This window comes from Fistularia commersonii, chromosome 35 (assembly GCF_037954325.1).
Source record: "Fistularia commersonii isolate RoL2024-O1a breed Wild chromosome 35, RoL_Fcom_v1.0, whole genome shotgun sequence".
Lineage (NCBI taxonomy): Eukaryota > Metazoa > Chordata > Actinopteri > Syngnathiformes > Fistulariidae > Fistularia > Fistularia commersonii.
The window spans coordinates 630,001-645,000 of NC_141318.1; the positions used below are offsets into that span (position 1 = coordinate 630,001).

At 51.3% G+C, this 15,000-nt stretch overlaps 3 protein-coding genes across 5 annotated transcripts in view; 1 reads left to right on the forward strand and 2 right to left on the reverse strand.

The window, feature by feature from the left end:
• The window catches only part of pof1b (POF1B actin binding protein), a 15,208-nt gene extending 13,594 nt beyond the window's left edge, over nt 1–1,614 (reverse strand). For both annotated transcript variants that reach the window (XM_086142431.1, XM_086142432.1), the window contains exon 1: nt 1,197–1,614. In XM_086142431.1, coding sequence (XP_085998557.1) covers nt 1,197–1,529 — 333 coding nt within the window. In that variant the 5' untranslated portion in view covers nt 1,530–1,614. The remainder of the gene's footprint in view (nt 1–1,196) is intronic.
• Nucleotides 1,615–2,216: 602 nt separating this feature from the next.
• LOC147213654 (putative monooxygenase p33MONOX) lies at nt 2,217–11,272 on the forward strand. 2 transcript variants are annotated; one of them, XM_086142421.1, is made up of 9 exons: nt 2,217–2,377; nt 6,191–6,318; nt 6,449–6,514; nt 6,732–6,907; nt 7,144–7,258; nt 7,339–7,466; nt 7,787–7,890; nt 7,975–8,147; nt 9,389–11,272. In XM_086142421.1, exons 3-9 carry the CDS (start codon nt 6,490–6,492, stop codon nt 9,598–9,600), a joined length of 933 nt encoding a protein of 310 aa, XP_085998547.1. In that variant the 5' UTR covers nt 2,217–2,377; nt 6,191–6,318; nt 6,449–6,489; the 3' UTR covers nt 9,601–11,272. The 2 variants fall into 2 exon arrangements, with proteins under 2 accessions (XP_085998547.1, XP_085998548.1); XM_086142422.1 differs by having other exon boundaries at nt 2,219–2,377; nt 6,150–6,318.
• Nucleotides 11,273–12,730: 1,458 nt separating this feature from the next.
• Nucleotides 12,731–15,000, reverse strand: part of LOC147213655 (rho GTPase-activating protein 24-like) — a 4,671-nt gene continuing 2,401 nt past the window's right edge. The window contains exons 5-9 of the mRNA XM_086142722.1: nt 14,974–15,000; nt 14,767–14,888; nt 14,479–14,694; nt 13,322–14,180; nt 12,731–13,208 (exon numbers count right to left, since the gene is read on the reverse strand). The exon at nt 14,974–15,000 is cut by the window's right edge and continues 47 nt beyond it. Of these exons, the coding sequence (XP_085998848.1) occupies nt 12,965–13,208; nt 13,322–14,180; nt 14,479–14,694; nt 14,767–14,888; nt 14,974–15,000 (1,468 nt within the window). The 3' untranslated portion in view covers nt 12,731–12,964. The remainder of the gene's footprint in view (nt 13,209–13,321; nt 14,181–14,478; nt 14,695–14,766; nt 14,889–14,973) is intronic.

The following is a 15,000-nucleotide window of genomic DNA, read 5'->3' on the forward strand; positions in this document are numbered from 1 at the left end:
ACACACACTTCCCCCCCGTGACACAATGCAGAGTGGACTGATCCATTCCTGACCCAGGAGGCCCAGGAGGTCCAGGAGGTCCTCCTCTATGCTGATGACTCCAGAAGCTTCCTTCTCCGTTAGCATGTAGCATCCCAGCTAGCATCATGATCTCATTCAATCGCCGTTGTCATTTTTTTTTTTTTTGGGGGGGTGTTTAAGCATGGGAACAAGACTCAGCTTTGCATTTTGGGGCATGCTCACACACACACACCCACACACACACAAACACACACACAATAGAAACCAGTCATTCCGGAAAGCGCCGTTCAATAAAAACACAGGAATCAAAAGAGACGTTTCTCAGGCTGCGGTTTTTTTTTGTTGCCAAAGGAAGGAACTCGGCATATTTGCCTTTTGAGTAATTAAACCAGACGGGCGTGAACTCCTGAGGGCCGCCGAAAAACACCGTCACTACACGGGAATTAGCGCTTATTAGCATGAAATGAATGGCGATAAACACATCTTTGGATGATTTTAGCTTTAAAGTTATGGTTTGCTATTCATGTGTAGTTACCATGTAATAACACCTGAGTGAGTAATAAAGGTGTTATAAGCGTCTTGAGACAGAACAGCCGTGTTACCATGGTAACGAGCCACTACAAGACATGATCTAATCTGAGCCTGGAGAGCTAAACCAGGAACCTGCTTGAGGAACATCAGGGCGTGACACCACCCAATCCAACATGGCCGACGCAGACGACGGGAAGGGAAGGATGGCGGACGTTGAACCTTCAACTCAGCCTACAGGTCACCATGGCAACAAGGGGTCGCTGTGCACCATCGTGGAAGGAGAACATGGAGACAACCTTGGACGTGGAGAACCTGTGAGGACCTGCTGGAGACCGACCAGCTGGACCAGGTTCCACCTCCTGGTTCTGGATCCGTCCCAAGATCAACAACCCAGCTAGCGTCTGATCCGCAGTCAGCTTAGAGAAGACGTCCTCGCACGGGGACGTCCAGGTCAACCACCACAGCTTTCGAGACACCGGTTCCGGTCTCGGACCCGTACCTCGGCGCGCGGCTAGCTAGGCGTCCTCGCACGAGGACACGCGGCGTGGAGCGTGCGACGCAGCCCTAACCGACCGCCGCCACCTTTGACCTCCGCCGCTCTGCTGCCTTTTCAAAACCAACACGTGAGATATCGCGAGACTCACCTCCAGGCGCGTGTGCTGCAGGTACGCCTCGCTGTCGTGCGCGGCCACGCTCAGGTGCGGCACGCTGTGCACGTACACCGGAGACACCATCTGCTGCACCAGCGGCCGCTGCACCACCTGCTGCATCTGCGGCTGCAGAACCACGAACTGCTGCTGCTGCTGCTGCTGCTGCACCGGAACCAGGTAACGCACGGATCCGTACGCGCCGTTAACCGCGTACGGTAACGCCGTCGCCGGGGAAACCAGCGCGGCGCCGCCCGGACCGTCCGCCGCTGCGACGTTCACGGTCCGGTAGGTGGTGGTGGTGTTCTTCTGGGTGGTCTGGACCGACATGGCCGCCCCTCGGACCTCCCGCCTCCTCAGCGAGAAGAAACAAGTTCTGCCAGGAGTTTTTCCGGGTTCTTCTCCTTCCTGGACCTTCCCGGGACGACTGAGGGCGGCGAGCAAACACCGCCCGGTTCACCGGGAGGGGCGGGAACATCTCCGCCTCCTGGTCTTAAAGGAGCCCCGCGGAACCGGCAGAACACGGAAGTTCCGCTTTCTTTGACTTTCTTTTCTTTTTCACGTTCCTTTCCATCCATTGCATTTTTTTTTTTTTGGAGCGTTTATTTTAATAGTTTTACCTGTTTTTGTCACTCTTTAGTTAATAACACATGTGTCAACTCAAAGTCAGATTGATATATGTACGAATACATCATATATATAAGATATACAACTGATTTGGGGGAGGGTTTGTGTTTGTTTCAGACCCTAGCAGTGATTTAAACAAAAACATACAGTCATGAACATGTCTAACGTGTCCAAAGTGGAGGTGAAATTCATTTTCACACTTGTTTGTTCCCTTTCATTCATCATTTTTATTTTATCTTTTACAATTCTGTTATATTTGACATGATATTGACAAAAATATTCAGTATTATGTGCGTAAAGTATGTGTGTGAGGGCCCACCAGGGCCGGAAAGAAAAGAACTACAAAACCCAGTGTGCACTAGCGGATTGAAATCCCGCATCGCAAATCTCGCGACACGCCGCGGGATCGCGCCTCGACCGCTCGCTATTCCATCACGGAAATCTTCCTTTCGATACAACACAATAATGGCCGCCGTCCGAGCGTCTCACCGCAGCTGGAACTACCGGTACCGGACGCTCCCTTCGTCAGCTTGAAGTATCCGTCGTAGCCGGTAAGAGGAACCGCGCCGAGGCGGTTTGGCATCCCGGCCGGCGGCAGCTCGGTCCCGCTATCCGTGAGCGGCGGTGGGGATGAGGAGGCGGAAGCAGGGGGGGAGGGGTCTGGCTGTACCGAACTACGACCACAAATTTAGCTTTTAAAGAACGGTGTGGGTTTCCGGTGACCCCCGGGGCTCCAAACCCGCCGTTGTCACTACGTAGCCGGTGTTTAATTTCCGCCCTTTAATTCGGGGTGGGTGGCGCACCCACCGGGGGCCTCCTTCACCCGTCATTTTAAACAAAAACACCGGAATCCAGCTCCGTCGTAGGGAGTCACACATCTTTCAGCTCCGGTGACGCGGCCCTCCGCGGCTCCCCGCGTCCGGTTGTCTCCGGTGGAGAACCGGAGCCGGTGGCGTGTCGGTGATGCTGACGGTCGTTACGTAACGGAGACCCGCCGTCATTCACCGCCCCCGACCCCCTCCGACCGGCCGGGATGCAGCCGCTTCCATATATCACTCCGCACCGGCCGAGACGCAGCCAGAGAAAAAGTAGTCCCTCCGTTTTTCAGGTTCTCCATCCACCGGGACGATCCGTTCTACGGAGAACCAGAGGACCAGGGTTCTCCTGGTCCTGCTGAGACCCAGGGCTCCTGGAACCAGGAGGAAGTGGTTTCCTTCCCTTTTTTTGTCTACTGACATTTAATGACTCGATGAAGGTTCTGCAGATACACCATATACGTTTAGCAGTGGTAGGCCTGCAAGGCCTTCTCTGCTGGCCTAAAAAAATAATCTGAATCACAAACGTTAATTAAAATTTGTCCATGAATATTAATTAAATAAGTCCAAACGGTCTGTTCACTTCCTTTCATAGCTTTTCTCCTGGTTGTGCCGCTTCCAGACATGCATTTTCATACTAAAGCTTTTAACCAATCACATTTCAGCCATCATCTGTTGCCAAGCAGGGTCAAAGTCAAAGATGTCTGCCTGGGGGGGGGTCTGCACAATCAGTTCTGCAAGCCCTTCACGCAAAAAATAAGTGTTGATGACGCTGTCGCTTCAACCAATCAGATTTTGAGTTGGCGACATCTAAGCCTTCTAGCAGGCTTCGGCAACGTCAGGTATTCACACCCTCTGATTGGACAGTCACAGAGTGGACATGTGTATTAGCGAGGAGAAGCATACTAGCGAGCTGCAAACAGAAATATAGTTGTGTTTGTTTAATGTTATTTTTTTCAACCCACAATGGCAACAGAAGGAGAAGAAACAGATTTAATTCGTAATATATCTTTAAAGCGATCTTCTTTTTATAGAAAAGCTGGACATAGTAAAGAAGAGTCGGGCAACTCCTAAGCTAGTGAATCTTACGCAACCAGGAAAAGGATTTGTCCGACATTTTCAAGCCACGAACTACGACCAGTAGTGATGGCTCACAGGCTCCGACGTGCACGGAAAATTATATTACTGGGAGTAATAAAATATCATATCAGCATTCTTTACATATACAAACTGTTGCATGGATAAAAGCACATGTCATTAAACGTTATTATCTCTTACCTTTACCTATAAATGAAGTCCATGCGCCGCTCCTTCTGAAGCATCCATAACTTGCTTGTAGAAGTCTTCCTTATCTTTCTTCACTTTTAAAAGTCTCTCCGTCTCAATGGAAATCACTGCCAGTGAAGACGGTCGTCCTCGATCGTTCCTGTTCCGACTGTATGTTTTGAGTCTTTTTGGCGCCGAGAACGAGCATTACGCCGATGCTGTCGTAGCGAACGGTGACCACCGGCCGGAGTGACTTTGTCTTCTTAGGAACAGTCTGAATGAGATCCTTCTGGGCCAGAAAGTGGAGAAGCTGCCCAGAAGATTTACATTAATACTTCACCGTTTGTGAGCCATCCAGACCCATGAGATCGGCAAAAAATAACTGGATGGCTGCACTTGACCTGCTAACTGTTTACTGTAGCTTGCTATTGCTAATTATAGTATTCTGTAGCCGACTAGTAAGAAGGATCCCTGGGATCAGCGGCGCCCCCTAGCATGAGGCACCGTCACTGCCTGCCTCACCTCATGTCTCTTCACACTCGTTTTATGATTACGAGAAAAATGAGAAACACGTTACAGTTGTTGACGTAAAACATTCAAAACATAAGCTAAACTGTGGAAATTTAGTTCATATATTAAAAGTGTTTTATTAATAGTGACATCCACAGAGACAGCACTACGGTCTCAGTGCATAGCATGCTAGCACAGTTAGCAGAATCATTGTGTAATCCATAGTGGGCTCAGCTGGTTGCCGTGTCACCGCACGTCTCTTCTTCATATCCGAACGGTAAATGTGAATGTTTTTTAGTGATTTTGAAAACAAATGGAGAACTTTATAATACAAATCACTGAATAAATATAACCATTTAATTCATTTATTCATTTTGCATTTTTTTTCTTTCCGTGATGGCAGTTGAGGCCCCCCTGCCTCTACTGACTGCACCTCGCTGACTACATACATATACATTTATATATATATACACACACACACACACACACACACACACACACAGTAAACCCTCGCTATAACCTGGTTCATCTATTGTGACTTCGCTGTTTTGCAGATTTTTATAGTGCAGTTTTTTTAACGCTTTTTTTTTTTTACAGTACAGTATGTTGTGTTCTGCATGCTAATTGGCTAAAGGACGGTAGGCCAGTGTCAACAATCTCCACGGCTTGTCTCTGCACAGTTTGCCAAGTTTACGTTTGCAAATTTTCTCCATGACAAAACCCACAATGTCGACGAAACGTTCTGCGCCACCAAAGGCACCCGACGACGCCCCCAAAAGGAAGAGGAAGATGTTAGCTATCGCAGACATGCTATGTGACTGTTACGGAATTAATGAATCTTCAGTTCGTTACACAAAGGAAGAGGAAAATAACATCAGGACAAAAGCGGCGATAAGTTTTAACAAGGATGCAAAAAGGGCTGTGAGTGTCAGATTGAGACCTTTGTAAGGATGGAGTTCTTTAGCTTTGTGGATTCATGACTGCAGGAGAAACAACAGTGTGCTGGATACCAACGTTCTCTGCACAAAAGCTAAAATACTGTATAAAAGCTTTGCTGACAGCGATGACATTCATGACGACAGAGGAGGAGGATCTGGACGAGTGCTGCTCACACAGTATCGCACCCGTTTACTGCCAGCGAGGCCTGCTTTCACAAATGACAGAATCGCTTTACACTTAAAAAACCCATAAGACAGGTTTTGATATTCGGTTTCATTCTATAGTGCAGTATTATATTCAATAATAATTGTAAAAATAAAGCTGACTACTTTGCGGATTTCGCCTATTTTTAGAACGTAACCCGGCAATAAACGAGGGTTTACTGTATATGTACATAATTTATACATAATTATACTATAGAATTATATACAGTACATACAATATATACACATAATTTTATATAAATATATATATACGTGTGTGTGTGTATCATATCTATAACTACATATCTTATATATAACTTCATATCACATATATAAAACACCATATCATATATATAATTACATATCATGTATTACGACGCACTATGTAAACAACTTGTCTGTCTATGAGCCGGGAGCTTTCATTGCAAAGTAATGACAATTAAAAATCTTGATTCTTGATGTTTATGATTTATATACGTCTATATATCCGTCTGCAAACAGGGTGGATTAGATGTAACATGTTGATGTTCTTCCATAGACAACAATCAAGTGCTTTCGTTGTGCGATCCTGTGATTTTCTTCTGTTCTAGTGTCTCCAACCACTGACCTTTGACCTCTCCTGCTTCTCCAGCCGCCCTCCACCTCCACCCGCAGCTGGACCTTCAGCCACAATGCATTGCCGGAAGCTTCCGTGTATCTCGGAGAGTCCGGCGTAACTGTCGCCGCCGCCGCTTTGCCTCGCCGGAGCCGAGCGTGAAGGTAGGAGATGATGGACCTCCAGCCGCGACCGACTCCAACCTTCTCCAGATGTTGATATTTGTTGACATGAAAGATGTCAGATAGACGTATCTCAGACGTGAGGTGATGAACCCACTCGCTCCCCCTCCAGAGTCCATCCTGGTCGACCTTCTCCTTCATCTCGCTGTCATCATGTCCGGCTCAGGTGACCTACCAGGTGAGTCCCTCCGCCTCGGCGTCCATCTTGGATTTGTTCGCACGCTGGGCGCTTCTTTAGCACGTCCTGCTAGCATCACAAAGGCACCTCCGCGCAGAAGATCCAACTCACCCCCCTTTTATACCCTTCTAGCTAACAGCCCTAAAACTAAACCTTTTAAAAAATGCTAAGCTAACGCTTGTGCTAACAGCCGTTGCGCATGTGTGTGTGTCGGCAGCCATTGAGGGCTCGGGGATGGGCGGGATGAAGCTCCCCATCGGGATGACCCGCCGGGCGCTGAGCTACGACGACAACCTGGAGGCGCCCATGTCCACGCCCCCCCACGACATCAACATCACCAGCCTGTGGCGCCGGCCCGTCGTCCCAGAGAGGAAGTTCTCGCACCTGGCCGAGGTAGCCGCCCCCTGCACCCGCATGCTAATACCTGGAGCTAATTCGTGCTACATTTGAGCTCATTCAATGCCTATGTTGCTAAATGCTAATATGCGGTCGTATCTCCGTGGGGAACGTCTTGGTAGCTCCCGGCGAGCATCTCGCTAACGTTTAGCGTCTCAACAATCATCTGCAGTGGCTTCACGGCAATAAACGTTTTGTATGGTTGATGATGTTGGCGTGTTCGGCCCCACCAGGAGGAAGAGGGCGGCGTGGCGCCCCCGCCCGCCGCGCAGGACAGCACCCCCACCCGCTCGCCTAACGTCGTGAAGACCAAGGCCTCCTCCATGATCCTCAACTCCCTCATCACCAGTAAGACGCGCCAACGGCACCGTAATCGGCACGCCGGCGGGTTTATTCACGCTATGCTCCGCCCCCTCTTCCCCTTCCAGAGCAGACCCACGATAGCATGTACAAGTTCGAGCAGAAGGCGGGGCTGACGGACGCCAGCTACACGCCGCACAAGGGCCTCACCGCCGAGGAGACGCGACACCTGCACCGCATGCCCGAGTCCTTCCAGGTGACAACAGCGCTCTCTCAAGCTAACGTGCAGCAATAACTGCGTAATAGCTACGTAATAGATGTGTAATAGCTGTGTAATAACTGTGTAATAGCTGTGTAATAGCTGTGTAATAACTGTGTAATAGCGTTCTCTCATGTGGTTGCTTGGGTTTCCTCCATGCCTCCATTGCCATTTTCACTTTTATTGCACCACAAAGAGTCAGGATGAAGGTTCATGTGGAACTTACGCAGGTTGCAAACAGACGGATGAGTGTTATTACACCTCTATGTGGTGTTATTACATTGTAATAGACGCCTGAGATGTTTATCTCCTCTCAGAAAATGCAGATCCAGAGCATGGAAGCGCGGGAGGAGCGCCAGAACTCGTCAGCGCAGTCCACTCCATCCAGTACGCCGCACAGCTCGCCAAAACACCAGCGCAGGTAGTTTTTGCACAAACACACCCTTGGAAGACACACACACACACACACACACACACACACACATATATGCTGTGTTTTGTGCAGGAGCTGGTTCAACAGCACCGGCTCCGACCTCAGCCAGAGCTCGTCCAGCAGCAGTGTGGACATGGAGGCGGCGGTGGGAGGGGGTGCGGCGGTGGAGCGCTGGGGCGTCTTCGGCCCGCGGACGCTCGTGCACAAGTCGCCTTCGGACCTGGGATCAGAGCCGACAAGCACAGGTGAACGGTTCAAGCTATCAAACACTGCCCCCTAGTGAGCATGTTGGGAACTACAACCAGGTAGCAGAGAGAAGTATTTGTACTTCACAGTACTGCGTGTGCGGGTACACTGTGGTTTTAATGCGGAACTGCAGACAACAGGGTGTCAGGAGAGAAACTATGGTACTGTAAGTGGAAGTCTTGAGTGGCAGAGAAGTATGTTTGACTGGTGCAGGACATGTATGCCAGCTGTGAGACAGTGGTGAGGTGTGCTGCAGGTGTGACAGAAGTACTGCATGTATGGGTACACAATGATGTTATACAACAGACGATATATTGTAATATATATATGACGAGAAAATGAATGTTTCATGCCTAGCAAGAGTACTACAGATGGAGTATTTGCTGTAACAATGCAGGTAGAGAAGGTCAGAGGTCGACAAGGCACAATGCAGCTCGCACTGTGCGTTGCAGACCTCTGACCAAGACAAAGCATACGACTGGGTGCCACGAGAGGCACTATGGTACTGCATGTGTAAGTCCTGAGTGGCAGAGAAGTATGTTAGACGGGTGCAGGACATGTATGCCAGGGGTGAGATCGTGGTGAGGTGTGCTGAAGGTGGGATGGAGAAGCTCAAGATGGAGGTGGGGCTACATCACAGGTCAGCTGTGAGCCATTTCTCCTGCAGTGGTGATGGACTGGCTGACAGATGAGGTTAGACAGGAATCTCCATGGACCATGATGTTTGCAGATGGCATTGTGAGCAGGGAGCAGGCAGAGGTATGCTATGGAATGGAGAGGAATAAAAATTAAGTGCAGCAAAACAGAATATACAGGGAGGCTACAGGGAGTGGAGATGAGGAAGGTGGGGGTGGATTTGTGGTGAAAGAGAATCCTCCGGAATGAAAGAAAAGGTGTACAAGACAGTAGTGAGACCAGTGGTACTGTATGGTTTGGAGACAGTGGCACAAAGGAAAGATGAAGCTGTTGAGGTTCTCTTTGGAAGTGACCAGGATGGATGGGCTCAAGAATGAATCCATCAGAAGGACAGAAGGACAGAAGGACACATGTTAGATGTTTTGGAGAGAAGGTCAGAGAAGCCAGACTCCGATGGATAGGCCATGTGTACTGGAAGGATAGTCAATATGTCGGTTGCTGTGGAGACCCCTGAAGGCAGCAGACCAAAGATATGATGAGAAAATGATGACCTTAGCTAGCTTAGCTTCAATAGCTTAACCCTCTTCCTGTCTTTACCCGGCAGGCTTTGCGCTGCAAGCATACCGCGGCGCCCAGAAGCCGACCCCCATGGAGGTGATGAAGTCTCAGGCTACTCGTCTGGGCGACACGCTGGCCGAGCGAGCCGCGGCGCCGCCCAAGATGGAGATCCCGGCGGTGGAGGGGCGAAGGCAGGGGGCGCGTCCACACAAGCTCAAACCGCGGGACATGAACATCCTGACACCGTCGGGCTTCTAGAGGGAAGCGGCGGCGGCGGCGGCGGCGTCACAGGTTCCACCGCACATGTCCATTTGCGTCACCGCCTGCAGTATCGTTCTGACATGTGTCCATTATTTCATCTAGTCAGGGTAATGGAACACCAAAATCCACCTGAGGGTATGTAGTAACACTCTGTCATCACAACCTCGTGTATGATCATCCATATTGTGTAATCGTTTGCTTAAAAAAATCAATCACAACAGTTAATATGTGATCAGTTCCGCGGCTTAAGATGCCGTTAGTTTAAGAACCCGGAACCAAATTATTATCGTTTTATGGGGGCGCCTTCGATCCACGTGGCAAAGTGAAGCTTCACCACCTCTGGTCAGGTTTTCACTTCCCACGCAAGGAAGCTAAAGCGCTAACCCTACTGGCAGGAAGTACAATTCAGTTGCAGTGTGCCGGAGCATTAGCATGCTAGCATCAACACGGGCTAGCCGTGAGGAGCATAGAGGTCATTTTGAAGGACATTGTACATGCACTTTACCCCCCCCGCCACTTCCTTCCTGTCTCCAAAAACTCGTTCGGGGAAGGTTCCTCTCAGCAGGGTTCTAAGAGAACGTCCCGCCGAGATCCCCCGCAACCAAACGAACAAGCGTAGAAGTAAATATTGTGACTTTGTTTTTTGTTATTTTGCTCAGGAAGTGTTTGCTAGCTAGCCGGCGCCGGCTAATATTTTTATTCCGTCCATGTTTTTGCCGTGAAGACGGTTTGTGTTCCTTTAACGTTTTGTGTAAGACAAGAAGATGAGAGCGTTGTCTTCTGATGCTGTAGACTTGCCCTGCGCTAGTTAGCTAGGCTTAACGAATGGTAGTTAGTGCTAACTGTTAGCGCCCCCCGTCTTTAAATCTACATTCCAAGAGCCTGGAGACCTAGTTGTTCCAGCGCATGAAGATACTACTGAGGTACTTCTCCTCGGTTGGAGCTATGCTAGCCTTTGCTATCTGCTACCATTCATCATGCTAAGCTAACTAGCTGGAAGCAGGTGCCCTTTGCCCTTGCAGAGAGGAAGAAAGATCTTCTTTTGGCAATGAAGGACAACCAGGAGGTGATCCTTTTACCCTGTGTGTGTGTGTGTGTGTGTGTGTGTGTGTGTGTGTGTGTGTGTGTGTGTGTGTGTGTGTGTGTGTGTGTGACGGATCCCGCGGAGACCTTTTTTTTCGTATCGTCACACAGGTGCTCAGCCTTTCGGAAACACCCGTAACGACTAAACTGCATCTTTTTAGCCGTAGCTTAGCACGAAAATGCGTTCGTAAACAAAGGCTCCCGCGGGTGTGAAGTTCAGAGCATCTGATGTGGATGCAGACCAGACGGGCTCAGAGGTTCTGCCGCGGCGCCGGTCGCTTCCCGACATTTTGTGGCGCGGTGGTTGAAGCATACTAGAACCCTGCAGAACCTTCAGCACCTGTTAGAACCAAGAGTGTTCCACGTTCCGCCTCGAGTTCTGCGTTCCCTGAGTGACGCCATTCTTTTTAAATCCCCGGTCTGCGGCCTTCTGCCTGGACCACGGTTTGTTTTGTTTTGTTCTTGTTGTCGTGCCGGTCCGAGGTTCTGGAAGTTCTCGGTTCCGTCTGTGGAACCACGAGCTGTTTGTTTTTGAAATTCTTTTGTGGAAAACGTAAAGGGAATAAACACGATGTCTCATCACAAACCCTGTCGCTTCTTCTTCTTCTTCTTCTTCTCAGTGGGAGGGGCTGAAGTGAACATGGCCAGCCGGGAGCCAAAGCTAATGAAGAATTAGCTTCACAAGAATTTCTGCTTCTGTTGTGACTCAGGTTCAAAACCAGGGTCGCACATTCTCTCTTTTTACTTTAAGGTCTTTAACTTTCTGACAGACCTTCATCTTACTTCCGGGGTTGTGATTATTTTGCAGTTCCATTGGAGAGCGGTGATCAGGGGCCTTCTTTCGTCCGGAGGTCAGGTGTGACGCCACACACCGGAGAGAGCAGAAGAAAGTACCCGAGGCTTCATTTGCAAAGGAAAGTCTTTTATTGTGAAAGGGCCGACATGCAAGGTGAACAGAACAAGTCAATCAAAGGGTCACCAGGAAGCAGGTTCGGTTCCCCTGGAGAAGCCGGCCTTAGCCTTACTGCCGGTATGTTTCCAGGGCGTCTGGAAGTGCACTTGGAGACCAAGAGTCCACCTCACTTCCTGTCCCTTTAAACCAAAGAGCAGGTTCCTCAAGTTTTCTCCTTCACCCCTGGGGTGGCGTCCCTCCAATCAGAGAGTGAGCGTTTGGGTCCCCGGCTCCTCCTGTCTGCATGCCGAAGTGTCCTCAAGTAAGTCACAGAAACATTCAGTTGGTCCCGAAGGTCTGGTCAGTGCCTTGCATGGCAGCTCTGCCGAATGGGAGCCAGTGTGAAGCGCCTTGGAACCACCAGATGAAGGTGAAGGTGCTGATTCAGTGGACGCCATTGACCAAAGTTAAGCAACCTTCCATCTGGTGACTTGTATGCTTCAATTCTGCATCTACCGATCCGACAACCCACAAGTATCTGGAAAATTCTTAGTCTACCGGCCAAAGCCAGGAAGTTGCAAAGCGCAAGAGTTCCCTGTTGCAGGTGGTTGGAACCAGACAGTGTTTTTGTTCCTCGCTGCCGTGATGTCACGCTAAACCAGGATGACTATGAGCCAATTTGAGGTACTTCCTGTATTCAAGAACACTTGCATCATGTGGCACCCCCGAACCTCCAATGAGCTCCCAGATACTGATTCGGCAACGTCCCAAGAGGTGAGCTCTCGACAGTACTTCAGTCAAAAATAATGTTCTCAAGAATGATCCCTGGTTCTCAAACCAGATGTTCCGCCCTCCAAGCCACCAGGTTGCTCGCGCCATTTCTCGGAAAGTAAGTTGTCCTTTGGCAGTTTCAGCTCTTGATTAAGACCTTCTCAGAGGGTCATTTCCTCGATCCCTAAGGGTCCATTTAGAGACACCCAACCGTTCACACCCACCGACAACCTAGAGCCTTCGAGAACCTGCCGACTGTTTTTGGACTGGGAGGAAGATGGAGAATCTGGAGGGAACCCGGGAAGAATTCCGGATAAGATACAGATCCTGTCCGGTTCCTGTTTGGAGGTTCTTGCTCAGATGTCGACCCCTTGGTTGCTTCTACCTTCTTGTCCTCTGGTTCCCAAAGAAGAACCGGATACCCCGACAGGTGGAGTTTCCTAAAACCAGTGGTGACCAAACTGGAACCCTCACAACTTCTGGAGGCCTTGAGTCCGAACTGGCAGGAGCCCGTGCTGACCGTTTCCAACGTGTCGGCAGCAGGCAACAGGAAGGACTTTGAAATCGTAACGTAAGACTTTCATTTATTTCACACCTCCGTGTTTCATCTGGGTTCTAGAGGCTCTGCAAGATGCGTTCCCTCTTCAGGACACCGTCTCTCCTCCGAATGGCCCCGTACATCTGGAAGAACAGCTCCATCTCCCGCTGCAGGGTGGTGTTCCTCTGGTCGGCGTCCGCCTTCGCCCTCTCCATGTTGCGGATCTTGATCTCGGCCACACTTTGGCTCCGCCTCTGCTGCTCCAGGCTGGCGCGCAGCACCGCCACCTGCCGCTCCAGGACGTCGTTGCAGCGTTCCAACCTGCGGCGTGGAGACACCCGTTGGTTCTTGCAAACGTCGTCTTCTTGACGATCGTCCGGCAGACAGTCGTGCTAATGCTAACATGTTTGGAGTGTGTTGTTCCGGCGACCCACCTGGTGATCCGGGTCTGGTACTCCGCCTTCTGCTGGGCCATCTGCTGCCGCAGCTCCGCCAGCAGGACGTCGGCGTCGGGCTGCGACCGGGACTCGTTCCCCGGTTGGTCAGGAGGTCCGGAAGGGAGGAAGACCTCGGAGCTGCCCGTGCTGAGGGGGCTTTGGCTGAGCGGAGAGCAGGAGGCCGGGGAGTTGGGGTGGTGGACCTCCTCGGGGTCTTCATTGCTGTTGTCGCCCTCATCTCCGTCGCTTTCCTCCTCCTCTGCTTCCGGACTTGTCGCTAACCTTTCCTGCGTAGCTGAAGACACGTCCGGACCGACGTCGCCGCCGTCGTCGCCCTTGTCAAGCGGTAGAAACTCACAAGACGACCATGAAGACGACGAGTCCACCGTCTGCCAGGCTTCTTCTGGTTCCTCGCTGTTCTCGGCATTCCCTCCTGCACCGCCAGCTCCACGAGGGCCGTCAGCAACGTCCTCCATCCTGTTGCACATGGACACCCTGTCCAGGTTGTCGTAGGCGGACGGGGTGCTGTCCTCCTGAGCGTCGCTGCTGCCCCCACTAGCAGCTTCTGGACCTCCTTTGGCTGAGCACCAGAACTGGCCGCTGGGCTCTCCCTGCCCGGACCAAGCCGCCATCTTCGGCCCCGCCTCGGACCAGGGGCCCCGGAGGCCGAACGCCGAGGTCCGGACGTCGGCCGCGTGGCACCGGTCGTATTCTGCGCTGTCGGGGCGACCAGGCTGGCCGGGGGAAGGGTCGGGGTACAGGCAGTTCTCCGGGTGGGAGGAGGTGTAGCGGTGGCCAAGGAGGCGCTTCTGGCCGGAGGAGAAGTCGGAGTTTGCAGCGGCGGCAGAGGAAACACAGCTGCGGACAAAAAAGGAAGAAGAGGAAGTTGGCGGAAACTGAACCTGCTGACTGTCTTGGGACACGAAGGGAACGTTGAGGGAACCCTGATGGGTTTGAAAGTGATTGAGGTCACTATGTCAGGTAGTGGTTGGTCGAAGGTCAGCACATGGAGCTCCCTGTGCAGAATCAGTCCAGTTTTGGCCAACGGCAACAATCAAATGTTCGCCCAGTGACGTGTCCGGTTCTTTTCCAGATGTTCTTCGCAGGGACAAAAGCAGAAATCTGGTGGTACCTGGACTCGTAGCCGTCGGCGGCGGCGGCGAGGCCCGGCTCCTGGGAGCGCTGCGAGATGAGCGGCATGGACAGCTGGCGGAGGCAGGGCGACGGGCGCAAGTGCGGCGGCATCAGAGGGCTCCTCGAGGCCCGTAGACCGGCGCCGTTACGGGCCGAGACCGGCGGAGGAACCTTGGAGAACAGAGACTCGTGCTCCCTGATCAGCTCCAGCATCAGCAGCTGGACCAGTGAAGTAGCTGAAGGGCAGAGGAGATAGAGGTGACCAGGAAGTGGTGAGTTAGCGATGAGCGCTACGTGAGTAGCCTCACCTCCCATGATGCTCTGCGGGTCCTCCGCTTTGGCTCGGAGGATGTTGGGCCCGAAGACGGTGGCCAAGTTCTGGCAGCTCATCTTGTTGCCGCCAGAGTAGCTCTGGACCTCGTTGAGGAACCTGCAGGAACACGAGGGGACGGGTTAGCGCCTTGTGTTGGGTCGAACATTTGGACGGCGAGGAAGTTCCAGTTTGGAGGACTCACTGGCAGATGAAGCTGAGCAGGTTGAAA